The following is a 27,831-nucleotide window of genomic DNA, read 5'->3' as shown; positions in this document are numbered from 1 at the left end:
GATACTCGGCCGCCCGAGTGTGCGAGAGATAAGCTGATGAATGAGCAGACGGTTCGTTGGCTGTACACCTCCCTGGTAAACTATCGTTCCTCCCCATAAAACCGATCGCCTGATCCTCCAGAGCGAGCGCTGCTGCTACCGTGAGGGTCCTTTTATTGTTAGAATGAGCAAACGAGACTGTGACATCATTAATTAGTTCGCTGGGGCAGCCCGTTTATACAAACAGATACATTGTTGGATCGTTCAGTCTTTCATATTCTCTGTATTAGCGAATGTGAAAGACTGAATGAACGCTGTTCAAATCGAACACTAAGTGAATGAACCAACGATTTTTACACCTGCATATAATGAACGACGAATGAAAAGTAAACTTATTGTTTGGTCGTTGGTTTAAGACTGAACGATTATTATTTACTTTTGCTCGTTTGAACGGTAATCGTTCAGTCTAAAAGCATCTTATTAACTGTTTGGGCCTGTCGTCTATTAACCAATCAGGAAATCTACCTTTTATTATGGCCCAAATTGGTATGAGTATTAAATTACATCTATGCATGCCAGGCTTTACCACCTATTATAAAGCTCCCTTTACACGGGGCAATTATCATCTAAATGAGGGTGCCTTCACATGGACGCTAAAGCGCTGCGTTTTTTGCTTTTTGCGAGAGCGAGTAGGCCTTAGCAGCCGCATCTCAGCGCTAGAGCAGGGGGTAAAACAGCGTCGTCGGGGTGTATGTAACCCGTGCAAAGAAATGTATTCCCGGGCAGACAGCCGGGCTGCCGCACAGCATTCTACACCATGGGGGAGCACAGCGTTGGTATTGATTTGACCGTGCCCTTGATGGTTAAGGTTTGCTTTCCTGTTTGGCTTAGAGTGTAAGCCCTAAATGCGTCCATGTTACCGCTGTAACATGGAAGCATTTACCACAAATAATGTAAGCCTAACTGGAAAACTAATCCCTAACCCTCCAGGGCAAGGTCAAATCTATACCGACGTTGCTAGGACCTTTCTAGGACCTGCAATATATCTACCAATCGGGAGCTAGGGGTGTGACAGGGGCATTACTCCATTCAGGCCCTGTAAAACCCCTAGCTTCCTGGTGGTGACGAGATACAATAATACCGTCCCTCTGACCAGTCTGATGTTGGTATTGATTAGGGGTCAGTATGGGCCCACTGACCGATCTGATGTTGGCAGTGAGTAGGGGTCAGTATAGGCCCGCTGACCGGTCTAATGGCAGTGAATAGGGGTCAGTATGGGCCCTCTGGCCGGTCTGATGTTGACAGTGAATAGGGGTCAGTGTGGGCCTGCTGACTGGTTTGATGTTGACAGTGAGTAGGGGTCTGTATGGGCCCGCCGACCGGTCTAATAGCAGTGAGTAGGGGTCAGTATGGGCTCTCTGACCAGTCTGATATTGGTATTAGGTGTCAGTATGGGCCCTCTGACCGGTCTGATGTTTGTAGTGAATAGGGGTCAGTATGAGTCCGCTGACCGGTTTAATCGCAGTGAATAGGGGTCCGTATGGGCCCGCTGACCGGTCTGAAGTTCAGGTTTTGTCAGTCAAGCTCTCTGCTGACAGTTTAGTGGTTTCCGATCTGGTATTGTGTTTCCTGCTCCCACCTCAGCTCTGCTGTATTGCATCCTGGGGGATGTCGGGTTCACAAGCATCACAAGTTTACCTTCTTGTATTGGCTTTAGTTTTGTAAAGTTGTGTGTTCTTTATTTCCCAACTGTGTAAATTCATTTGTTTGCACCTATTTTCTGATACTTTTGGTTTAGTTTTTATTTACATTTGGATTCCAATACTAACAGAGTTTAGTGGAGTTTTTCACTTGGGTTTCTTTTGCTGATGGGTTTTCCCTCCCAGAACGGCTTTGTGCTCCCAATATCAATCACTAATTTAAAATAAAGTCTCTGGTAGCAATTGAAATGGCGTTTGAGTTAAAGCTGAAATTGTCTAAGGCATTTTGGTTTTTGCCTGGCGGGTCTGGTTCCGCTGCCCTCCGCTTGCTGCGCGTTCTTCGCCTGCGCACCGCCAGCCATTGGTATTCTTCTCCCATAAACTGTGAGCATTGTAGTTATTTTAAGATGTTTTGTATGATTAAGCTGTAATGATTATCTCTCCTTATGTGACAAAAATACTGTTTGGGTGATCCGGGGGTAGCAATGCCATCTGGACCGCTTGGCTGTTCCTCTGCTTTTCAGAAAGTATTCTGGGACTTGCGCGTCTGTTGTTTAATTGAGAGCCATTACTTGGACTGGGCGGCACGGATTACAGCTGGTTATGTTTTAGAAAGGCTTCTTGCTGTGTAGCAGGTTCAGTGTTTGTACAAGGGCAGCGCCAAGAAAAGCTGACACGGAGGCAGACTGCCACTGTTAACCATTTCTGTGCCGCAACAGCCTGTGTGCTCAGATTCATCTCCGTCATGGATGTCTCAGCCTCGTTTCTCTCTCTCGTATGATGCCATCCATTCATCTCACCTCACGGTTGGCTACCTGTCCCCAAATGACCTACATCCCAATGTCTTCTCACAGATGCGGTGAGCGTTCTCATGAGGTGCTGTGTCTGTGACTTGCTGACGTCGGCGCTTGTGATCACTGCTACATCCCTGGCATGTTACAGTTAGGAGAGACTTCTGCCATCTTAGTCAGTGCATTGATAGCAGAAACGTCATATCCAGGAGGATGAGTGGGCATTGATGATGGTGCCAATGACACTGGCACTACTATGTGTAGTACAGAAAAATTGTTGAGTGATAGTAGGTTACTACTAGGATTATTTGTCCTGGCAAACAGACAGTTAAAGGCGACCAAATAAGAATGTATAAATACATTAGGGGACAATACAAGGATCTCTCCCATGATCTGTAACAAGAGGAACGAAAGTTTCACCACTAACACAGAAGAGGGTTCTTTACTGTAAGAGCAGTGACACTGTTGAACTCTCTGCCTGAGGACATGGTGATGGGAAAATCCGTAGAGGAGTCTAAGAGGGGACTAGATGTCTTTTTAGAGTGCTATGATATTACAGGATATAGACATTAAATAATCGCTATCACCACCGTGCCCCACTCTCTTCCCCTGCGCACACCTCCTGTGCCTTGTCCATGCTTTAACGGTGTGTCGGTTAAAGCCGTGGTCCTGAGAACTTGTGGTTTTGACTAACCCTTTGTTCAAACTCTTCTCGAGTCTATCATCATGTCTGGAAGATGTTATGCCATTGGTGCGAACAACGCAACTTCCATCCTATGCTATGCGTTTTTTGCTATCTGGACTTCTGCCTTTTCCACAAGCAGGCTGGGATATGCAAATGGCTTTGGCTCTCTGAAGGGTCAGGTGTCTGCGATGTCTTATTTTTTCCCTCAACAGCCTCTGTCCTCAAAGTCAGCCCTCTGTACCTTCCTACAAGGAGTTGCTCATGCTGCTCTTCCATACCGTTCTCCTGTCCCTCCTTGGGACCTTAATCTGGACCTGGACGCGCTCAGGTTCACCCCTTCGAGCCATTGTGCAACATCCCAACTCATCTTTTGTCCTTTTAAAGTAGCCTTTTTTTAGTAGCGATCACTTGGATCCACAGAGTTTCTGAGCTAGCAGCCTCAAGGTGGTCCTATGTCCTGTGTCGTTCTCCTTACCTAAGGTAGTGTCGGTCTTCCCCATGAGAGGACATCATTTTGCCTTGTTTCTGTCCCTTCGCTACATACCCGAGGGAATCTGCTCTCTCCATAAGCTAGACTTGCCCAGCGAAGGCCGGGGAGGCTGCAGGGCACTTTCTCCCGCCCCTCTCCATTGACTTAATGAACATAGCGGCCGTTCAATACTGAACGCCTTTTATTTACACTAAACAATCAGCTCATGGTCCATCATACATGCAGCATAAATGTTGGACGATTAGCTAAACAATGATCGTTCAATGTAAATAGCAGCCGTTCAGTGCTTAACGGCCGCTATGTTATGTCAATGGTGAGGGGCGGGGGAGCATGAGGAGAGAAATCTTCTCCAGCTGCCCTGCTATGAGCCAGGGATACTCGCTCCTGTGCAGCAGCACAAAAGTGAGTATGTGCAGGGACAAGTATTGGGCATCGTCTGCCCAACATTCGTCCCGTTTAAATGGGCCTTAAGTATTGTTTAACCTGTTTTTATCCTGCTTGCATACTGGCTAGCTTGGTGTCTGCAGGGAATGTATAGCCGGTCGGAGGAGCTGACGCTTTCTTTGCTTAGTGTCCGCCTCCTAGTGGCAGTAGCTATACCCTCAGTCCTAGGCTGTGTCCCTTTATGAATGAGACGAGAAAAAGTACAAAAAGCTGATTTTTAGCAGAGCTAAAAACCAAGAGACTTGGCCCGTGTGAACAGGCAGTCGTTGAGCTATGAATGAGCTGTGAGTAGAGGCAGGCAGGCTGGAATGATCTTTGCGGCTCCACCTCCATTGACTGAACAGCACGGGGGCGGTAGTTGGTGGGATGGCTATCGGGTGCCGGATAACAAGCAGAAATCAACAATATTGGCGCTCATTTAAAGGGCCTTGTCAAGGGCCGATGCAACTATTTGGTAGACAAACTTTCTAAATTGTCTGCAGCACTTCGCTGTTTACATGGGGAGATGCGCTGCCGACAGTAATTTTTGCTGCTGCATACAAGATGCGATTACACGATGAACGAGTGTTTGCTTGTTTATCGGCTGATCGGCACTACGGTCAGATGGGACACTAATACAGGAACATTTCTTCAGTCTGGTATCTGTATGCTAGGTTACTAAATATTCAGAATTATTAGAAAGTCATCTTGTGCTCTTAAGAAATCCCATATTCTCTTGCAGTTCTCTGCTGCCTGCATTACTAGATGTTGGATTAGATCAGTTCCGCTGTAGTTGTAGGATCACTGCACCTTACTAATCGTTGCTTTTTTTTTTTTTTACCTTTGAAGCTTTTACCGACCAGCTCTGATTTGGATAACTTGGATGAAATTCTGGACGATTTACATAACAGCCAGTTTAACCAGCTTTACTCCGACACCCGGCCTGATGCTAACTCTGTCGATAAACAAGCGATCATCAATGACCTGATGCAGATCGCTGGTGATAACAACTCAGCCCTACCTCCCGGACTGCAGAGGCAGAGAGCTCTCCGGATGCAGCAGAGCAGTAAGTCTCCGACCCTCATGTAGGATTTCCTCTTCCTGATTGTGTTTCTCTCTCCATCTGAGAGTATCAGCTTCTTGTTTTCTTTGTGTTTTGCCTAATAGGCTGTTTGTAAACAAGCAGCGCCCCCTGCTGCTAACTGGGGAGTAGATAATTGGGAGAGAATTTTACTGCATCTGTCCACCATAGAATAGTAGGATCAATTATCTCAATGTCTGATGATGATTCTGTTTTTTTAGGAATCAGTAAATTGGTTACACCAACCTAAAGTTATATCGGACCTGCTCAAAAACAGAATTCTCAAACAGGTTTTTCAGGACATAGTATTAATGACCTATCCTCAGGATAGGCCATCAATAGTTGATAAGCCAGGCTCTGCTGATCGGGCGCCTGCTGTGAGCTTCACAACACACAAGGTACGGAGCGGAAGCTGTTGCTCTGACCCCTGTATAGTGGGCCAGCACTTGTAACTGCAGGCACAGCTCTCATTAAAATTAATGGGAGCTGCATCTGTAGTTAAAAGCGCCGGCCACTACACAGGGGTCAGAGCAACAGCTTCTCCTCCCTACCCCTGTGTGGTGCAGTGCTGACAGCAGGTGCCCGATCAGCTGATTGGCTGGGGTCCAGAGCAGTGGACCCCAGCCAATCGAGTATTGATGACCTATCCTGAAGGTAGGCCATCAATAGTATTTCCCTGGAAAACCCCTTTAAGCCATGACCATGGAAGCAATGATTGATATGAAAGACATTACTTTAAAGGGAATTATCTGTTATATCTTTGCTATAATCTCTTCTGTTTTCCATCATATAAACCTATATAGCAAGATTTTGTTACACGTTGCATTAACCATTTCATATTTGTATCCTATGAGATGTACAGCAGTAATAACCGTGGACGTGTGTGCTAGCATTTTTCTCACATTATGTCTCTGCAGTGTTCAATGCCCGGGCTGCACAGCTTCAGCTTGGAAGACTTTTACCAAACCAGAATGTACCTTTGGACATCGGATTACAAAACCAGACCACTGCTGGATCCTTTCAGCCAATGAGGAATACGAGCCCCTTTTCTGCCATGCCACCTTCTGGGATGATCAGCAGTCAGGGAATGATGGGAGGACAGGGAGTGGGCAACAGTAGTCCTGGTAGGTGACCTCTGATTTACTGTGTGTTTTTCATCATCTGACGTAGGGTTATTTGTTCCTGGAAGTTTGTTCTGGATTACATTTTGTATTCACTTTTGTTTTACTATGCAGCTGCTGTATACATGTATTTGATGGTTTCACACAAACTGACATACAGCTGTTTTGCAGAGATTTTGACCCCTGAGAGCCACTAAAAGTTAGGCTTTGTTTCCTTTCACATTTGGTGCATTCGTCAGGACGGATCCTGTTGTACATGGCGAATCTATCCATAGACCTCCATACGCCTAGTGTCTGCCGAGAGCATCCTTTTGGCACGCATTGGGTCAGTATGTGTTGTCATGGTCTTTTGTCGCTACTGTATAGAAAAGCATACTTTGCTTAGTGATTTAATTTTTTTTTCTTTTTCTTTTTTCTTCCCCCTTTTAAAAAAATTGTAACTCCTTCATTTATCCATCGACATAGCTGTATGTGGGCTTGTTTTTTGCGGGGCAAGTCGTATTTTTCAATGGTAGTATTAAATGTACCATGTAATGTACTGGAAAACTTTTAAAAAATTCAAAATGGCAAAAGATGAAATTCTGCAATTTTTTGGTGCTTCTTGTTTCTACGGCACACAGACTTAAGGGTTAACAGCCACGATGTGCTGCGCAGCTTGTCGGAGCTGTTGCCCGCGGATGTCACTTGTAATAAACAACTGGCACCTGCGTTGTATGGAGGGAGATCGCGCTGTGATCTCCCTCCATACACATCCTGCAACAGCAGGACGTAGGAACACATTAGGGCGGTCACTAAGGGGTTGTCCAAGTTGTAGTATCTCGACACAACCCATTCCTGTGCAGTAACGTAAGAAGTAGTCATATACTCACAATAAATTACATCAAAAAACGGATTTAAAAAAATGGAAAATGTTTGAAAATCTGATTTTTAATTGGCAAAGAAGTGATACTTTTGCTTTTAACCCCTTCCCGCTATAGGATATAGGGTATGTATGAAGAGAGGTTGCGCTGTGATCTCCCTTCGTGCAACGTGGGCGCCAGCTTTTTCTTATAGCCAACAACTGGCGGCAACAGCTCGGATAAGCCGCACGGCTGATTGGAGTTGTTAACCCTTTAAATGCCCTGCACGAGGTTTAAGGGTCCCGTACAGCCTCCCTTTGATGAGATCACAAGGTGTCATGGCAGCCAGGGGCTTTTGAAAGGCCCCAGGGCTGTCTTAGCAGAATGCCTATCCAGCCATGCCTGTGGTGTAGCTTGTTAGATTACCTCCTCGATCGCAGTATGATCTAATGCTATTGCTTTTTTGGTCACCCTGTCTCCAAGAAAAAATGCAATAAAAAGCGATCAAAAAGTCGTATGTATTCCAAAATAGTACCAACGCAATCTACAGGAAGTCCCGCAATTAATGAGCCCTCGCACAACTATGTAGACGGAAAAATAGAAATGTTATTGTGCTGAGAAGATGGCGGCAGAAAATAATTAAAAAAAAATAAATATCTTTCAAAAAAGATAATAGTACAGCAAAAAAATTATATATAAATGTATATTTCGTATTGTAGTAATTGTACTGACCCATATAATAAAGTTATATCGTTTTATTGCAGTTTGTGTGCTGTAGAAACAAGACACACTGAAAGAGATGGAATTTTGTGTTTTTGTTTTTTTTCATTTTACTCCACTTAAAAAAAATTTTTGAAATTTTTTATTACATTATTTGGTACTTTAAATAGTACCATGGAAAAATACAATAATTCCTGCAAAAAACAAGCCCTTAGACAGCTACATCGATAAATAAACAAAGGAGCTACAATTTTTTTTTGAGGGGGGGGGGGGGGGGCGCATGTCCTTAAGGGGAAATGACAAAAGCCATATAAACATTGTAAAATAAAATTCACTCTATTTAGAAAAACAACATTAAATAAAACTACATTATATGTATAATATATATATATATATATATATATATATATATATATATATATATATATATATATATATATATATATATATATATATATATATATATATATATATATATATATATATATATATATATATATATATATATAAAAGTTATAAAATCCTTTGATTCATAAGGGTATCATTTAAATTGCAATTTAGTTAACTTGTATGGAATGTCCACCAGGGGGAGCTATCTGGTCACTGTACAGCAGCTTGTGTTGTGCAATTCAAGTCTCACCAAAACTTGTTCGCAAGTCACCCAACATTTTTAGTCTTCACAGTTTTCTCCTTTTATATAATATGATGTCAGTATTCTATACATGCAGCTTTTAGTGTATTTAAAGGGGTATACCGGGACTCTTATTTTTGCTATTGATGACAAGCATTTTAAATTGAATTCACCAGGGCTGCGCCTGAAATACTGACCTTGGCCACTATAGTCAGTGCTTTCTGCTTCCTGCGCTGACCGCAATGACAGTGGCCCAGAAATCAGCTGATCAGCAGGATCTGAGCTGCGGGTCCCTGCTGATAATATATGGATGACCTGTCTGTCATGAATAACAAAAATAAAAAGTACCGTATATACCGGCGTATAAGACGACTTTTGAACCCCGAAAAATCTGCTCTGAAGTCGGGGGTCGTCTTATACGCCGGTAATACAAAAAAAAAAGTGTCAAAAAAAAAAAAAACAGTACTCACCTCCCCCGGCGGTCTGTCGCGCTCCGGCAGGCTATCGCTCCCATCTGGTCCCGGCAGAACATTGCTTTCTGAATGCGGGGCTTGAAATCCCCGCCTCCAGAAAGCTAATACACACGCCGTCAGCCAGTTACAGCCATTCAATGACATCATTGAATGGCTGTGATTGGCTGAAGGCGCACGTGTGTTAGCAATCACACCCATTCAATGATGTCATTGAATAGTGTGATTGGCTGAAGCCACGTGTGTTTTAGCCAATCACAGCCATTCAATGATGTCATTGAATGGCTGTAACTGGCTGACGGCGTGTGTATTAGCTTTCTGGAGGCGGGGATTTCAAGCCCCGCATTCAGAAAGCAATGTTCTGCCGGGACCAGATGGGAGCGATAGCCTGCCGGAGCGCGACAGACCGCCGGGGGAGGTGAGTACTGATTTTTTTTTCTCCACTGTATTACCGGCGTATAAGGTGAAAGTTGGGGGGTCGTCTTATACGCCCCGTCGCCTTATACGTCGGTATATACGGTACCAGAATACCCCTTTAATAAAGTAAACATCATGTCCAAGTTGTATATAAATTTTAGTGTCATGCAATTTAATGTTCCCATGGGCTGCAACAAAGGTCTGTGTAGAATAATGTTAGCAAGTTACATGGAAGACCTTTTACCTTATGAATCCCATGAGCATAAGCCTTCTGGACAGAGGTGAATTATGGAGTATGCAATGCTTTACTAAATCCAGGCATATATGTATCTTCTGATAGTTATGCTCCTTAACAGGGTTGGCTCATCTGGACAACCCCTTTAATATGCTTCTAGAATATATATTTACGTCATACATTAGGGGTTACGAACTGGAAAGAAAACCAAATCTGCCTCTAAGCATTATTCATTAAGTATACATGTGATTTAAACTTTAAAAATTACTGAAAGTAGTATTGACTGTTTTTCAGGAATTATGGGTGGAAATGGTCCTAGGCCAACGTTACAGTCGCCGGAGTGGGGTACACAGACAGCAAATCCTGTGAGAGCAGCCTGTCCCACAACTGGCAGTGCCATGAACAGGCCAATGCAGAGCATGATTCGCAGTCCAACCTCAAGTATTCCAATGAGGCCCAGCAACCAGACATGTCCTAGGCCAATGATGCTGTCCCCTGTTATGAGTATAGGTAAGTCAGGCCATTCTGGATAGTCACATTCTTGCATCCTAATATCTCATTAATAAAGGCTGATTATTCTTGTTGCTTATTTTATGAAAACCGGTACAGATAGTCCCCGACTTGCGAACATTCGACTTACGAATTTCGCTAGATACGAACTATCTGTCCTGCACAGTATGATGTAATGCTATGGCATTACATCATGCTGTGCAGGGACCGGACAAGCTTCTATCAAGCCTGATAGAAGCCTGTCCGGTCAGATCGCGGTTGCTAGGCAGCCGGGGGCCTTCTGAAAGGCCCTAGGGCTGTCTATGTAGAGCGCCTATAAAGCCGTGCGCTTGATGGGCACTCTGCATAGGCAGCCCTGGGGCCTTTCAGGAGGTCCCCGGCTGCCTAGCAACCGCACAGCGTCCCGCGATCTCATCGTGGGACGCTGTATGGGCCCCCTGAACGTCGGGTGCAGGCTGTTTCTGACAGCGGGCACCCGGCGGCAGCAGTTCCGACGAGCCGCGCCGCTCGTCAGAACTGTTAACACTTTAAATACCGCTGTCAGAGCGGTATTTAAAGTGTTAACAGTTCTGACAAGCGGCGCGGCTCGTCGGAACTGCTGCCGCCGGGTGCCCGCTGTGAGAACAGCCGGCAACCGACGTTGTATGGAGCCGGATCCACCCGCTCCATACCATTTGTTCGACTTGCGAACAAAACGGACTTGCGAACGGGCTCCCGGAACGGAACCTGTTCGCAAGTCGGGGACCATCTGTACATGCTTTATTCTCCATCAGGGTATGTTCACACAATGGCTATTTGACACAGAATCCACAACAAATCATCTTGTAAGGCCTCCCTCACACAGGCGTTTGCAGAAATGCTGCATTTACTGCGGTAACAGCAGTGTTGTCATGCATTTTTGATAACGTTTTGGCTGCGTTTTCAGCTGTGTTCAGTGAAGCTAGGAATAAAAACAATACTCGCCTAGCTGGCACCGTACGGGTCCCTGCTTATGCTCTTTGGCGCTCCTGCAGGCTTCTGGACACTTATCACCGACAGAGCATCATTTGCTGGTAACGGAGTTTGAAGACCCCGCCTCCAGCAAGAGATTGCTCTGATTAGCTGAACTCTGGGCTCGGCTAATTAGAGCCAGCGCTGAATGCACCAATCACAGCCAATTATTGAATGGCTGTGATTTGTTCATTGAGTGCTGGCTCTGATTGGCTGAGACAGCACTCGAGGAACCAGTCGGAGAAATTTCTTACTGGAGGCGGGGTCTTCAAACCCCGTTACCAGCAAAAGATGCTCTGTCGGCGATGACAAGTGCCTGGAAATTAGCGGCAGGGACCCAGACAGCACCTGCTAGGTGAGTATTGATTTTTTTTTATTTTTTAAAGTAGGGTAGTTAGGACTTTTGTTTAGCACTGCCAAAAATGCAGCATCAAGTGTGCGGAAACCACTGCCTATTCACTTCAATGGGCGACGCACAACTGAAAATGGCCAAAGATAGAACATGCATTGCTGTCTAAGCGCAGCGTTTTGACACTTGTTTGAGCAGCCCCATTGAAACGAATGGGAGCGTTGTACAGCGTTTAGCGTAGCGTTGTACAAAAACGCATGTGTGAGTGGGGATTTTATTGTCATTTTACTTTTTTCCATATGTGGATTTAAATTTCTGCATATGGGGAAAAAAGTGACGTGTAACTTCTTGATGCGGAATCCACACCAAATCTGTGTTGGAAAGTCTGCAATCAAATTTGCCTGTTTGATAATGGCTAAATCCGCATTTGTGGATCCACTGTATATTGACGTTCAAATCCATTGGCTCGGATTTTGAGGCGAAATCCATGCAGAAAAGTAAGATGCAGATTCATCTGTTTGAACATAGCTTTGCCCACTGATGTCGGGCAGCAACTGCAGCATTTGTCAAAGATGTATTTCGAAGAACTTAATAGAAATGCTTTATTGGAGTCCTTTTACAAACAAACCTTTGTTCACAATCATTACCTCTTGTAAACAGGGCAGCAATCCGTCGACAACAGGCCAACCGCTATGAAAGTGTATGGGGCATGATGGCAATGAGAGTCTATGGAGGATTGTTCACCTTTAGTGCAGTCTGATGCAGTCTGTGTGAATGCCATTTAAACGAGTGCCAATCTCCTTGATTGCTGCTCGTTATTTGGGCCGTATCAAGATGTTTAAAGGGTGTTTTACTCAGAGAACTGACCTTACGAATAAATTCTTAAACTTTACTGCATAATTAACTAAATTCTTTTTTGCATTTAAGGAACTTCTGAACTAGACATGAATATGACTGGACCACAATACGCCCAGCAGCAGGCACCTCCTAACCAAACGGCTCCATGGCCTGATAGTATTTTGCCTATTGATCAAACTTTCAGCAATCAGAACAGGTAAATTTCTTACATGCAGCTCAAACAGGGTCCAGTTTGATGTGGATGGAATGTGAAAACCTTAGAGAAACAGTAAAAAATGTGATTAATGGAATTCTTTTAATATTTATGTGATGGCTTCAATTCTCTCATTTTTAGGCAGCAATTCAGTTCATCGGAAGACTTGATTTGTCAACCACCTTCTTCATCAGTGTCTCCAAGTGAAGAGGGGAACCTTCTCGATCAGCTTTATATGGCTTTGCGAAATTTTGATGGTTTGGAGGAGATTGACAGAGCTCTTGGGATACCAGAACTAGTCAGCCAGGTAAGTTTCCTGGTTGATGATATACTTTTCTTGTTTGTTTATTATTAAATCATAGCATGTATATCTAGGTCCTGATTGTTAATTAGATCTTGTGATTTTTGTTTTTTAGAGTCAGAGTGTTGATCCAGAATCATTTGTTAGTCAAGATACAAACCTGATCATGGAACAGAAAGCTTCTCTGTTTAACCACGCTTACACTGCTCAAGGGCAGATGGCTCAGAATAGCTATGCTCAAATGCAGGATCCGAACTTCCACCCTATGGGGCAGCGTCCAAACTATGGAATGCTGCGCATGCAAACCCGGCCTGGATTGAGGCCCACTGGAATGGTACAAAACCAACCAAACCAGCTACGGCTACAGCTACAGCATCGGCTCCAACAGGCACAGCAGGTATCTTTTTTTAACCTTTTCACATGATTACTTATTGTACTTCCTCATTTTTTCCCCAATGCAGGTTAGCTTAAAGGAAGGGAGGTGGGGGGGGGGGGGGGCAGCACCACTACTCCTCCTCCATTCATTGTCTTTGGGACTGGCCGAATCAACAGGTGTTTTACTCAACTGTTTCCATCATTCTCATAGACTTTGAATGGTGTGGCAGGGCACTTACTCAATTCCATTTAAACTCCCCTTTGCTGCAGTCATGTAGTCAAGAGGAATGAGGGTCTTGGTGACCCCCTAATGATCCCTAGTGATTGTGGGAATCCTCAGCAGTCATACATTTCATTTGTGCAGAAAACCATTATATCTGAAAATACATAGAAAAGTGTTCTTAAATGTCCATTGATAATTAATTGTTATCACTGACTCCTAATTTTGTTTAATAGAATCGGCTACCACTAATGAATCCTATGAATAATGTCTCCAACATGAACATGCCTATGAGGCCAGGAGTACCAGCACAGATGAGGGAGCAGGTAACGATTAGTGTAGAGCACATTGTGAGTTCAAGCAGCCATTTTTTTACCTATTGTGAAGCTATAGTGTATGAAAGTGCACGTAATGTTGATCATCCGAAAGTCTTCTGTCTTTGAGCTTTAAACATTGAGACATTTTTTAGTAGTTCTACATTGTAAGTCCTATAAAGGATGCATGATCTTGGATAGTAAAGAACAGAGTTGTACGTTAATGTGTTAAATAAAGTCAAATTCTTCTCTTTCTTCTTTAAAGTTTTATTGTGGATCCACAAAATGATCCATGTTTTATATGCATATTAATATTGTGCCTAGTTAATACATTTACATAAAGCAGCAGTTTGTAAAGTCTCTCAAATCTACTTTTAGGGGCCCATCAATGCACAAATGATGGCACAAAGGCAAAGGGAGATCTTGAGTCAACACCTACGGCAAAAACAACTTCAACAGCAGCAGCAGCAAGTGCAACACAGGGCCATGCTGATGAGAGGACAAGGACTGTCTATGCCACCAAACATGGTGGCTTCTGCAGCCATGTCAGGATCAATAAGCAGCCCTCGGATACCACAAGCCAATGCACAGCAGTTTCCCTTTCCTCCAAACTACGGTACTGGAATTCCATCCCCGCCACCTTTCACCAGTCCTTTCTCCCCAGTGCCCCCCAGCCCTGGGTCACAGTCGCTCTCTCACAGCTCTTTGCATGGCTCCCAGATGAATCTGGCTAACCAAGGGATCATGGGGAGTATGGGAGGACAGTATGGGCCTGTCTTGAATCCCGCAGTTCAGCACAATGCCTTCCAGTTTGCCAGCTCAGGTACCACCTTCCACTTTTAAGTGCAGGTCTTGCTTAATCTCTTTAGTGTCGCTAGGCCTGCAACCTATTGCAAAGCAGTACATTGCAGTCCAGCCCCTTACCTTGATGGGGTTTCAAGTATCAGCAGTCTTCATAGGCTTGACGAGTTCTTGGAAGTGACTGGGTGGCAAACAAAGAACCAGTCTTTGAACAATAGTCATCGCAAGTTTTTCACTCTTACATATGCTGGAATCAGTTTTTCATTTTCACAGCGCTTAAAAGAGTTGTCTAGTTGTAAACTATTGATGACCTATCCTTGGGATAGGCCATCAATAGTAGATCGGTCAGAGTCTACCACCTGGGACCCATGCCAATCATCTGTAAGCTTTGCTTTTGTCCTTGTGCACGAAGTTCTTACTATAGTGGCCAGGCTTGGTGTTGTGGGCTAAGTTCCAATTAACTTCAGTGCCTGTAATACCAAGCCTGGCCACTGCGGTAAGAATGGAGCTGTCTGCTGAAATCAGCTCAGTACATGAGCACAAAAGCCCAGTTGCAGCTGATCGGCAGAGATGTTAGGCAGTGGACCCTTGCCAATCTACTATTGATGGCCTATCCTAAGGATAGGCCATCAATAGTTTTCAACTGAACAACCCCTTTAAAGATTTTAATCTGATTTATGACCTCAATGCCTCTTGATCCCAGTAAATGAATCCATCTACATACTGATTGTTTCATCCTACAATATAATTGACTGAATTTGGAGTTGGCAATGGATTCACTTTTAGCATTTACAAGAGTGAAAATAATAAAATCTCATTATTCTCTTGATCCCTGCAACTAAAGTACAGTTCCAAATATCTCAGAAGTTGACATATTTAACTGCATGTGATTACTAACATGTCATTAACATCCATTGACCAATCTAATACATCTCCTAGATTTGTTTTAACCTGTGACTACTAGGCCAGTACACCGAATTTGCCAAGCCTATAAACATAAATGAGCTTTGTCATTACTGTGCTTGTATAAAGCTTTCCTCTGCTCTGTTTCTGGCGTTGACCTGTCCTGTGCTTAGATCACATCTTCATCTTTTTACATATAGCCTCCACTTCTTCTGGCTTGTGCTTCTCTTCCAATGCGAATGTTTCATGCATTTATAGTGAACCATACAACCACTATTTAACTATGTCAGATTTGGTCATTAGGACTAGATGACACCGAGCAATGGCTGACCGACCGGACTGAGCACAGATAATTGCACCACGGCTCTAGAGCCTAAGTAGGGCGACAACCTCTGCCATATCAATGGAAACCAGAACAAGTGGTACATTATAGTTGGAGGGCATTCTATAGATTTAGTTTGAGGGACTGGAAACTTTAACTTACACCTCTGCATACAGCACAGTCTTTCTTGACTAAACGGCCATTTACACATGTGATTGTGTTCCCGTTGATAAGCGCCAATCAGTGAGATTGGTGCTCGTTTACCTGGCCTTCTCACAGGCTGATAGAAAGTTAATGGGGAATGAGCATTCCCCTTGCAGTTCTATCATTACCGATGGCACATCCTCTGTGCACTTACAGTTCACAAAAGACCTGATCAGCTGATGGATGAGCATTTGCTGGTTCGTCAGCTCGTCACGTGTACATTCACAAAGGGCGATGGTTGGGAAAGTGAACATTCATGCCCGATTATTGCCCCATGTAAAAGGCCCGTAGCACAGACTGTCTTTTGTGCTAGGGAAGTTCATGGTGTTAATCTATAAATGTAGGGCATATTTGCGCACACGTCTTTAGTTCCTCATACCAACCTGTTACCGTCTTGCACTCCACTGAGCACTTGTTAATCCCACCACCTTTATAATGTTCATCAGCACTAGTGAAAAGGACGGCGACCAGATCGGATTATACAGTAGGTGAACAGGAAAAGTACCGGAGTTCACATCCTCCACGAAGAATGTAATCTATTGAATCTAAATTAGAAAATAAGGTTAAATAAGTAGTTAAAGTTTCACAGACGCAGCAGGGGATTGCTTCACTTGTTTCCTATGCAATCATGCATCTCTCCATAAGGATCTTACCATTTCTGCTATGCTTTGGGTCTGATCTCTCTTTGGTTGGTGTTAGTAGGTGCTTTACAGTGCTTGTCTTTCTGTTTGATGTGTTGCATGCTTTGTGATGTGTGACCGAAGTCTAAACGACTGTGTTCTTTAGGAATGAGCCAGCAGTCAGACCCTGGATTCACTGGGGCAACGACTCCTCAGAGCCCAATTATGTCACCCAGAATGGCCCATTCGCAGAGTCCCATGATGCAACAGTCACAAGCCAACCCAGCGTACCAGTCCGCTGACATGAATGGATGGGCGCAGACAAATAATGGAGGAAACAGGTATAAAGTTGGGGCATTTTGTCACTATTAACCCATGTTTACCTTCCAGTTGTACATATTGTTGAGTTACTGTATTTGCAGTTGACATTTAAAGGGGTTCTACCAAGACTACAAGTTATCTATGCACAGGATAGGGAAACACTTGCTGATCAGTGGCGATCTCAATCTTTAGAACGGGTGTCCTGTGTCCCCCTCTACCTGTTAATGCATTGGTCGCTTCTCCTCCCACAGTGACTTCAGAATGAATGCAGCATGGGCTGAGCATGTGCGGTTGGCGCTTCATTAATTCATTTCAATGGGGCTGACTGAAATACTCAAGTTCTTGCTGCTCAGCCATCTCTGCCTGTCCCATTGAAAGTGAACAGCGTGTCAGCAGTCTTGTGTGACCGGCGCTCCATTCAGTCTCTGCCTGACTGCGAGTTGTGCAGTAAGCCCATGGTGAGGAGGAGGGGGACATGGGAACTCCAGTCTCGAAATCGGTGGGGATCTCAATGGTGAGACCCTCATCGATAAGAAAGTTGTCCCATATCCTGTGGACAGGGGATAGCTTGTAATCTTGGTACAACATCTTTAAGGACTCAAGATTACCTGTGTGATACTGCAGTGTTTTTAGTAGATGTCTATAATCTTATTTTGTCTTTCAGCATGTTTTCACAACCATCTCCACCACACTTTGGTCAACAAACTGGTGCTGGCATGTATAATACCAATATGAATATCAACGTCTCAATGGCAACCAATGGAAATGGCATGAATAGCATGAATCAGATGGCTGGACAGATCAATATGACTTCAGTGACCTCTGTGCCTACATCAGGACTATCCTCTATGGGTCCAGAGCAGGTAAGCCCCGTCCATTTTTACTTGCTTTTCAAGAGCCTCAGTGATAGAATCCTGTGCCAATGCAAATATTTTCGGATGTATGCTCCATCTTAATTTCAGTCCAGGTTATCAAAGCCATGGCATCAAGACAAGGCGAGAAAAAAATAGCAAAACACAGACAGATAGGGCATGCAGCGATTTCCAAATCTCACATCACATGACAAGAAACCTCTTACATGGGAATGAAGGCATTGAAAATCATGGGTTTCATAATTCTGCGTTTTCTCGCACTCCTGCATTGCTGAAAAATCGTGCGTTTTTTTTCCTTCCCCCCCCCCCCCCCCCCCTCGCCCGTGTGAAGGCGGCGTTAGTGTGCAATGGCGCCTGAAATGATTTTCAAGCAAAATTTGTCTTCTGAAAGTCACTAATTTGCTCATTTCTTTTTGTGCCTTGCTGTGTGTAGAGACTTAAAATTAGGGCCACATTGGAGGTATTTCGGTACACAAAAGTAACAGGGGTGTCAGTTTTGGGGTGCATATCTTAATTGTTATGTACGCTGTACAAAAAAACCCAGTAATCACACATTTACAAAAAAAAATGACACTAATTTTTCCTCCCGTGATTTGCATAAAAAGAGACAGGGAATCAAAATACTCCTAACGTCCCTCAATGAATACCTTAAGGGGTATGTTTTTCAAAATGTGGATATTTCTGGCGGTTATCATTCTGACACCTCTGCACACTTGGCTTGGTGTAGGAAAATATTATGTGCTTCAGTTTAATAATTGATGTTACGTTTCTACGTCTCCTAAATTGTTAAAAAAAGAGTAGAGTTTTCCAAATGTGCTTCCAAAATAAAGTAGACAGATTAAAATATATGATGAAAAACACGTATACGGTATGTATGTTCATACGTGGCATTACTGCAGTTGAAGATAGAAAAAAATTTTTTCCGAAATTTGGGCGTTTTCAGGAAACATACGCAATTCGTATCAGTCTACTCTTCCCACCTAAATGAAGTACAATATATGGTGAAAAAATATGCCAGAATGTCTTGGATGTGCAAAGCCTTTACAGAGTTATTCTCTGCAACACATACCAGATTTACCAAACTTGACTTGTTCATAAAGTCACAAACCGGCTTCATCACCAAGAGTTAAGCAGTGCCTTAATTGTTTTGAGCAGTGTCTGTACAAGGCTTCTCAAGCCTTTTTATGTAATTCTAGCTATACATCGAAAATATGTAAAATGATGTTCAAAGGTGAACCTATTCTTTAAAGAGGTTTTCCCGATCGCTGTGTCCCTTGTGGTTGCTGCTGACCGGGACATGTGACTGCTGCAGCCAATCACTGGCCAGAGCAGTGGCCTTCTGTAGCCAGTAATCAGCTGCAGTAACGAGGAAGGACCGAGCAGTTGTGAAACGATTGTCCTGGATAAACATAATTTTATTAACACTTTATAGAATATTCTCATTTTATATAGCATGTGTGTTGCACTGAATTCCAGTCAACTTTTTACGTTGACTTAGAAGAGTTTCCTCACATTGCCGAGAAAATCATGTGATTTTCTTGCGATACGAGAGTGAGTAAAAACGTATGATGACGAAACCAATGATTTTCAGTTGTTTCATTCTCATTTGCAGTGTTTTAATTCCTGCGTGGAAAAAAAATTGCAGCATATCCTTTTTTTTTGTGATATATCGCCCATTGTTCTCAGTAGGAGAACATCACGATCTCCGCGGGGATGAAGGGAACCCCCGTAGGGATGCGAGGCTGTTTCCATGTGTAAATGCCTCCCATCCAGGGGTTTTCCGAAGCATTGTGAGGGCGATGATAGGCCATGAATCACTGCCCGATATCGCCATCGCCAGTGTGCAGGAGCCCTCAGGGATGTTGGTAATCTGTAAGCTGAAAGGTATTTGCTTACCTTTCCAGGTTAGTGATCCCACTCTGAGAGGAGGCAGTCTATTTCCAAACCAGCTACCTGGAATGGATATGATAAAACAAGGAGATGCATCAAGGGTAAGCGTGCAGTAAGGTATCAGAACGCATCATATAATCTGTCTACTGGTGATCCCTACTTAGAAGAATAAGGTCTAGAACATAAGGCATTGTTTCACAATCGCGCAGTCGACAATATGTAGGTAGAAGCACCACTCAGTACGACTTGCCCCACTCCATTTCCTGTGTCCGGCCTGTACTGAACTGCAAGTCAGTTGCTGCTTCTTGTTTTTCTTTTCACAAGATGAATAGCGTTCACCATGTGGGCTAACTAATGAAATAATTTCATGATTCGAGTTGTTACAAATGTGCCAACACCAATTTTTGTAGGGTTTTAGATAATCCATGGCATTTCATTGGTAAAATAGCACAAAAATATTTAATACATTGCTAACTTTTTAATGACCTAAGGCCCCTGCACACGGGCGGAAAATTCTGTGGCTGGATTTCCCGCAGAATTTCCGCCCGTGAAAGCTGCCATTAGCAAACGCAATCCTAGGGAGATGGCTGCGATTTCTCCGCTTGAAATCACGTGCGAAAAACCACGGCATGCTCTATCTCTGTGCGGGGCTCGCAGAAATCTCACTCCCCGGCCGCTTGCTCCGCTCTGCGCATGCATCGGCTGGCCTGCAGCCAGCACATTAAAGAGCCGCGAGAGAGGTGAATGCCGCGCTGGTTCCTGCAGGTCCTCGGGCCGTCTGCAGGTGGCCTAAGAGTAGTGCAGCATCAGGCCTTGAATACAAACGTCAGGCGCTTTTTAGAATAAGTGCTGCAACCATATGTTCTATATTCTGTGTGCAGTTTTACATACAAAATGTTATTACATAAGTTGTCTATTACTGGGGCTCTTTTATGGTTGGGGGGGGGGGGGACTTAAGTGATTTGGCCCTTTTTAGTACGTTGTTCATTGGGAGTGCAGGCAGAGGTTTCTTTTAACTGTTTAAAGACATTGTTGAATGTATGTCACACATTATATCTGCACCGATGGGTTTTTCAGCCTTCATAAATGATAAATGTGATTTGCCAACGTGAAGACGCTGTCCGCGCACATTATCTGCTTGTACATGTAATTTGTGGGACAACCATTTTGTAAGTTTCTCTGGGACTGTAATGTTGGATCTTGGCAGTGGCAAAAGTACTTGATTCGTGTGTTCTCTGCCTGCTCACCCATTAAACTTCATTCAACTTATAGTAGAACTTCTATAAATAATTGAACATATACTGCTGGAAAGGGTAATGACCTCAGAAATGCTAAACTTGTACTATTACCAATTACTCTTAAGTACAGTGGTACCTTGGGTTAAGAGTGTAATTCTTTAATTCTCCGTGACGGAGCTCTTAACCCAAAACACTCGTAAGTTAACTCAATTTTCCCCATTAAAATGAATGGAAAAGCCATCAATCCGTTCCGGATCGCAAAGCTCTCCCATTGATTTCAATAGGGATGACGTCGCCCCATTAAAAGCAATAAGACGTCGGCACCCCCGCAGTGATTTTCGGGGAAGGGTTTTAAATATAAGCCCTACCCTGAAAATCATCCCTAGCTATAGTTTAAAAAAATAAAAAAATTTTTTTTTTTTACACACACACACACACACACACACACACACACACACACACACACACACACACACACACACACACACACACACACACACACACACACACACACACACACACACACTCACTCACTCACTCACTCACTCACTCACTCACCTACCTGTCTTCCGGGGTTTAAGGTGCGTCTAGCCGCTGCTTGTTCTCCTTGCCCTGCTCGGAAGCTTTTCAGCAGGCAGGGATTAAAAATCCAGGGAGAACAGGCGGTGGCTAGACACGCCTGAACCCCGCAGCGGCGGACAGGTGAGTATATATTTTTTACCACCGCTAGGGAAGATTTTTCAGGGAAGGGGTTATATTTAAAGCCCTTCCTCGAAAAATCACTGCAGGGGTTGCCGGCAGGCCATTGCTTTCAGTGGAGCCACCGGCAGCACCAGCGGCAGCCCCCATTGAGAGCAAAGCTCTTAATCCAAGTTTTTGCTCTTAAATCAGAGCAAAAACTCGGGAGAGACCCTGCTCTCAAGTCAAAAAGCTTGTAGGCTGAGGCACTCTTAACCCAAGGTATCACTGTATATAGCTTGTCTGTGTAGCCTTTCACCTCTAGCACTTAGTACTAAAATCAATGCACAATTTACTGGGGTCCAGCGCTGTAAGCTAATATGACAATGTCATGTTCTCAGTTATGAAGCCATGGCTTACACATATTTTGCAGTATTTGCTCTTGGCTTCACTTTCAAGCAATACCACTGAAAATTTCATTTTGGGTTGTCATGGTGTCTCCTGTTGCAGATAAGGGGTTTCCCTGCCCCTCTGCTTCACCAACGGTCGGTCTAACCAAACGAGGGAAGACCGTTATCATGCTCAGTTCTCTTTGGGTCTGTAACTGGATTAGCGGTGTTGTCATGGTGCCTTTGTCTATCATAGTGGGCAAAAGTGTTAATAAATCCTTGTGTCATGGCTCAAGCTATGTAAGTACAGCCTGACACCTGGTACTGGCTTATCACCCTGGGAACAAAAGTATCGGGTGCTGAAATTAAACCTGAAATCTCGTGCACATCTGGTGCTCCCCTCCTACGTCGTCTATGTATGGGGCGCACAGTGCATGTGCAAGAGTTCAGCACTACAGGCCCCGACGTATTCACAAAGCGGATGGCAGCGAGAGGTAGGAGGAGGCTGGCTATCCTTTGTGATGACTTGACTTAGAGTGAGGATAGCACCACCTCTTTGACTCGAAGCGGCGCATTAGCATATTGCACATGCAAGTCAAAGGAAGCCCTCCGGACTGCGGCACACCAGGAGCTGTCGCTCCTGGTGTTCCATGCGAAAGCAGTAGACTTTTTAAAAAAAAAATAAAAAATCTTCACTTCGCACGTACGGCGGGCGTGCCGTCTGGCTGGCACGCTCACATGCCAGCGTGCCCGCCAACATGCAGGGAGGAGAAGATGGATGATGCGGACTGGTAAGTAATGTCGTCATGCTGCGGGCAGGATGGGATTCCGCAGTGGGGCTCCCGCCCCGCCCGTGTGCATGAAGCCATAGGGTCTGTTAGAAAGCTGTTTATGCGGTTTATGGCAATATATACACTACGGGGAGACCTAACTATCCTAATGAACAGATTAATGCCTCATGCCAAGTCATGTATAAGTTAAAAAACTGTGTAAGAGTGTAAAATGATAAAACAAGGTAAACGTTTAGCAGCTACTTAGCTTGCATGGAGGAGCAGATGGGTCTGAGAGGCTGGAAGAAAAGCTATTGCACCGCAGTGCCAGCAGACACCGTTTTATGCGCTTTATACGCTGTACTAATCCACTATAGGCTCCCATGTTGCCGCTTACACATTTCATGCTTGCTGCGCGACTGTCTCATGCTGGCGGCACACAGCGACTTACGCTCATATGAAGCCGCCCTTAATATAATCCACCGTGCTGCACAAAAGGAAACGAAGCTTCAGCTGATGTACGATGCCCATTGCCGGTTAACGGAGTGCAAGGGAGTCACATGACATTTTAATTTCCTTTACTTCACTCATTTGAAATGTAGAAAACAACCAAACCCAAAGGAGGTGACAATGCATGTTCTGTTTGGGCAACTTTGTTTCGATTTGAGATATTAATTGTTTGTATTTTGTTTGTCTCTTTGTTCCAGAAGTACTGCTGACCCTAAAGATGCCGGGGATGTGTTGTCTTTCTGCTGACCAACGAGAACCTTTCTCTGGTCTGGAAGAGTTACCTTCACCTTGGTCGTGTTCTTATAGACTGGTGTGAGATGCCAGCTTGCAGGCCCTTATTGAGGTGATCTGACCTGCCTCCAGATTCAAAACTGAAGTTGTGTTTTCCGTGATGCAGCCTCTTCACCGGGCAGTGTGGAGCTAGAATACAGACAGGGGTCCCGTCTGTTCACTGCATTCACCTTAGTGCGACTTAGATACCTGCTGTGGAGTCATTATGGACAGGCAAATTTCATTGGACTATTTGAAATGAATGTATTTAATTGTATGTATTTAAGGAAAAATATGCTTTTTTTTTTGTTTTTCTTCTTGTTTTTCATTTTTTCCTCTTTCTCAAGTTTTTGACACTGGTTTCTAACCTTATATTTCTTGGGCTTTTAGCCTACTAGATACTTTTGCTACCACATGAAGGCTTTTCCCCATTTTCCTTCATTTTGGAAATGTATATTTTTTATTTGTGGGTGGGAAGTTATAAATTTATGGGCGAAAGACAGGTTTTTTGCAAAAATGCACCGCATCAAAAGCATGACTAAATTTAAAGGCACTGTGGATTACTATTCTACACCTACACAAACTGGGTATTTCATAGAAAAAAAAATGGTTTAAGTAGGCAGGTTTTATTTTGACTACTCTTTTTAGATGTTTTATGTTTTCCGAGGCTAGTCAATTGTAGCAGGGAGTGTACAACGATCTCTTAACAAAAATATATTCTATGATTTGTAGAACAGCCTTCTGCTGTTTCTATAAGTGCTTTGCTGTGCATTATAATTACGTATAGCTGAATGTGAATTTTTTTTTTTTTAATTTGAAGATGATGGGATGCAAACCGTTTTACACACCTAATTGCAAACCCTTCCTTTTTTTATCGTTCATTGAAGAACAAGCATGTCACCTCCGGTTGCTTTTCAGTGCTGCCACTTCTACACATTTGAGTTGCTTAAATAAATGTATGAGGCCAAGAAGGGGTTAATCTGTGGATAGCCTCCTCATCTCTCTGTTCAATGTGTCCACTCCCGCCATTACCGAAACATTTTAACTCGCAAAGAATCTTTATGAAATCCAACTTTTCCAAACTCTTCAGGTTTAATTTCCTATAACAGGGTGGATTTTTTTATGGTACATAAAATATAGCTTCTGTGTAACCGAGCAATAATTTAAGTTGAAAAGAGGTTTTTATTTGTAAACGTTTTTGTTTTGTAAAAAAATAATTAAAAAAACAAGAAAAAAAAAAATGTGTGTCCATTGGAAGAAAAGAAAAAAAAAAGGTACTTCAGTATTATATAGGTAATTTCTGAACTGTGTGGCCGCTGTGTGGCTTTCATGGTCACAACGCTTTTGATAGAACTAGTTTGTAGGCATAACTCTTTCTAAATTCAGCGTCTTGCTTCAAATTCTGTATAATCTGAGGTGTATATTAGTCTAGAGCGCATCCAAAATAAAATGTGTACATTTTTTTGTTAACTCTAGAAAGAAAAAATGTTTTAGAGGAGATCACCCTGTAATTTACCTTGTCCACCATTGATGAGAAACCATCGGGCTCTTGCACACAGTTGGCATTGGTATTTGAAGTGCTTCAGATTTACACTCGGGATGATAGTGGCAACTGGTAAAAAGTAGAGCAGCCTTGTAACATGCTCCTAAAACAAACAGTTGCGATTCTCACAGAGGCATCACTTTTACTAGGTCTTGTGATTCCCCCCAGTGTATAAAGGAAAGGTGCTGTTAAGTTCATCCAAATCATTTTCAGTGTTGCACTTCTTGCTAAAAATAAAAACAACTACGCCAAACTTTGTCCTTAAATGGTTTAAGGATAGAAAATATTTATTGCAGTGAATTCTCTTAGATCTCAAGAACCTTGGCTGTATATACAGAGTTCCTCCACAGCCCAAGAGTAAGGACATCAATTGCATTCCTCATCTGCAATAAACAGGTATGCCCCTGAGAAACCCCTTTTAAGAACTGAAGGTCTCTAAATCTGTTTTAATGGTGTGTTGGCCACTTTAGGGTTAACCCCTTCCAATCCAGTTTTGGATTCAGAGTTTCCTAAAAGGCGTTCTCTTTTTTCGGTTATACTATGGTGCCATCTGCTGGCTAAAGCCAGTGTGTGCGTGCCAGAGAGGCTCCGACAGCGGAGTGGCTGGCAATAGCTGGTAAGAATACCCTGTCGGACATCTTCTGACATTGGCGCTTTACAAGCTTCAATCAGAATGTTGGAAGACATCAGGCAGTGGATTGGAAAGGGTTAAATCTAAGCAAAAACATTTTTCATATGGATGCATGACCCGTAGGCCAGTTTCAGACAAGACATGTTACAGATAACATTACAAAAATATATCAATATTTCATCTTTATTTGCTATCATTTTTTTTTCTACTGGGCTAATACTGGCCTTTGCTCAATAGAAAATAATCGCAATGTGGAGGCAAAAAATAGGTCATGCTGCGGTTTTAAAAAGACAGCCGTGAAAAACCTGGCCATATGAAGAAATGCATCAATTCACTTAAGCTCCTTATTATGGAGATCAACTATGTTTGTCTGAAAGTGGCGTTACTAATATACCTTTATTACAGTCTCTGTGTCGATCTTCTAAACTAATGAAGCCATGCCCCCTCTTGATCGGCCCCTTCCTACTGTACCAACAACTGTCTTACTCAAAAGGTTGGCTCATATAGAGAGCATAAGACCAGAAACCTCACTCGGCCTCCTCCAGTGCGCCTGCATGGTATGTCACAATGGAGGAGGCCGTATGAGGGTTCTGGCCATAAGCCCCTCTATATGTGGCCACCTTATGAATGAGACAGCTGGCAGAATGGTAGGAAGAGGTCGACCAAGCAGGGGTCATGGCTTCGGTATTTAAGAAGAACAATAAGGATCACATTCATATTAAAGACCCTTTTTGTTTGGAATTAACCCGGAAGTGGCCAACGTCTTTAATGTTGCTCATTTACAAACCTTGTGTTTATATATTATCAGAATTCTACATTGAAATGATAAATATATTATGTAGATGTCATTTATTTACTCTGTAATAACTTTTAAAACTTTTTTTTTTCTGGTTTGGTTATTGGTTTTCACAGTGTAACTTGGCATAAAATGTACCCATCACCCAGAGGGAAGATAATTTGTGGGCTTATTGCATTTTTCGCAACCAGTGACCTTTCTAAAGAGCAAACATGGTGCTGCAGTAAAGTTTTAGAAGTTTCACATTTTTCTTAAAGTGAATGTCTACCCTTGGATACCATTTTCTGTAAATATAAATATTAATCCAACCAGGATATTAAAACTATCTGACACCTATGAAGTTGTATGGAGAGCTTGGTTTTTCTGATAGAGATTAGAGATGAGCGAGCGTACTCGGAAAAGCACTACTCGCTCGAGTAATTTGCTTTATCCGAGTATCGCTGTGCTCGTCCCTGAAGATTCGGGTGCCGGCACGGAGCGGAGAGCTGCAGGGGAGAGCGGGGAGGAACGGAGGGGAGATCTTTCTCTCCCTCTCTCCCGCCCGCTCTCCCCTGCTCCCCGCTGCGACTCACCTGTCAGCCGCAGCGGCACCCGAATCTTCAGACCCGAGCACAGCGATACTCGGATAAAGCAAATTACTCGAGCTAGTAGTACTTTTCCGAGTACGCTCGCTCATCTCTAATAGAGATCCATATTCCCTGCATAAGCATTGCAAAACCTACAGTCTAGCCCCCTGCTATAATTCAGGCATCTAACTATAAAGGGAATTTGGAGCTCTACACCAGAACACCAGAGCTTGCACCCCTATAAAATTATATTAGCACATTATTCGGCACAGATTAACAATGTGGCATTAAAAGGTAGCAATTCACTTTCAAAGGAGAACTATGTCCACAAACGCTTTCATTTAATTTCCCGCATGCCCTGCAGGACCAGTGTGTTGGGTAGAATTGTGATTTCCCAATGGTTGAATTTGTTCTACACCTAAACAACAACTTCATTGACCCCCGGCGACGGTGCTGTGCATCTCTCAGTCCTTCTCATGTTCATATGCTTTTACACACGTATACCTCACTTGGCTAATTCACAAAGAGAACTATGCTCCTGTTTTTAAAACCACCAAGTACTGAAGTCTGATCATGCGGCGTGTCCAGGTGTGTGGAACTGAAAAAATTGCACTTTTTGGACATAAATATAATGTAAATACTTTTTATCTCCTCATCCACATTAGTCTGATTTCACCACATCATGTTTTACACTATGAGAATATTCTAAGGGAGCCCTGTAAGTCCACATCTAAAAAGACCCTATACAGGCTTGTTCTTTTCCTATATTGCAAGTGAATTAATTTGTGACACAATTAAAATCTTTCAGCGATTTT

General features: G+C 43.4%; 1 protein-coding gene across 6 annotated transcripts in view; it reads left to right on the top strand.

Annotated features, from left to right (window-relative positions):
• NCOA2 (nuclear receptor coactivator 2) overlaps positions 1 to 27,028 on the top strand; it is a 76,357-nt gene extending 49,329 nt beyond the window's left edge. For 2 of the 6 annotated variants that reach the window (XM_066578249.1, XM_066578248.1), the window contains exons 11-22: positions 4,918 to 5,134; positions 6,067 to 6,273; positions 9,877 to 10,092; positions 12,359 to 12,485; positions 12,624 to 12,789; positions 12,899 to 13,180; positions 13,615 to 13,728; positions 14,071 to 14,515; positions 16,709 to 16,883; positions 17,528 to 17,726; positions 19,640 to 19,726; positions 23,408 to 27,028. In XM_066578249.1, the coding sequence (XP_066434346.1) occupies positions 4,918 to 5,134; positions 6,067 to 6,273; positions 9,877 to 10,092; positions 12,359 to 12,485; positions 12,624 to 12,789; positions 12,899 to 13,180; positions 13,615 to 13,728; positions 14,071 to 14,515; positions 16,709 to 16,883; positions 17,528 to 17,726; positions 19,640 to 19,726; positions 23,408 to 23,419 (2,247 nt within the window). In that variant the 3' untranslated portion in view covers positions 23,420 to 27,028. The remainder of the gene's footprint in view (positions 1 to 4,917; positions 5,135 to 6,066; positions 6,274 to 9,876; positions 10,093 to 12,358; positions 12,486 to 12,623; positions 12,790 to 12,898; positions 13,181 to 13,614; positions 13,729 to 14,070; positions 14,516 to 16,708; positions 16,884 to 17,527; positions 17,727 to 19,639; positions 19,727 to 23,407) is intronic. The other 4 variants (XM_066578250.1, XM_066578252.1, XM_066578253.1 and 1 more) reach the window with 4 other exon arrangements.
• Positions 27,029 to 27,831: the final 803 nt, after the last annotated feature.

This window comes from Eleutherodactylus coqui, chromosome 9 (genome assembly GCF_035609145.1).
Source record: "Eleutherodactylus coqui strain aEleCoq1 chromosome 9, aEleCoq1.hap1, whole genome shotgun sequence".
Lineage (NCBI taxonomy): Eukaryota > Metazoa > Chordata > Amphibia > Anura > Eleutherodactylidae > Eleutherodactylus > Eleutherodactylus coqui.
The sequence above is the reverse complement of the archived record's forward strand: the minus strand, read 5'-3'. Positions and strand labels throughout refer to the sequence as shown.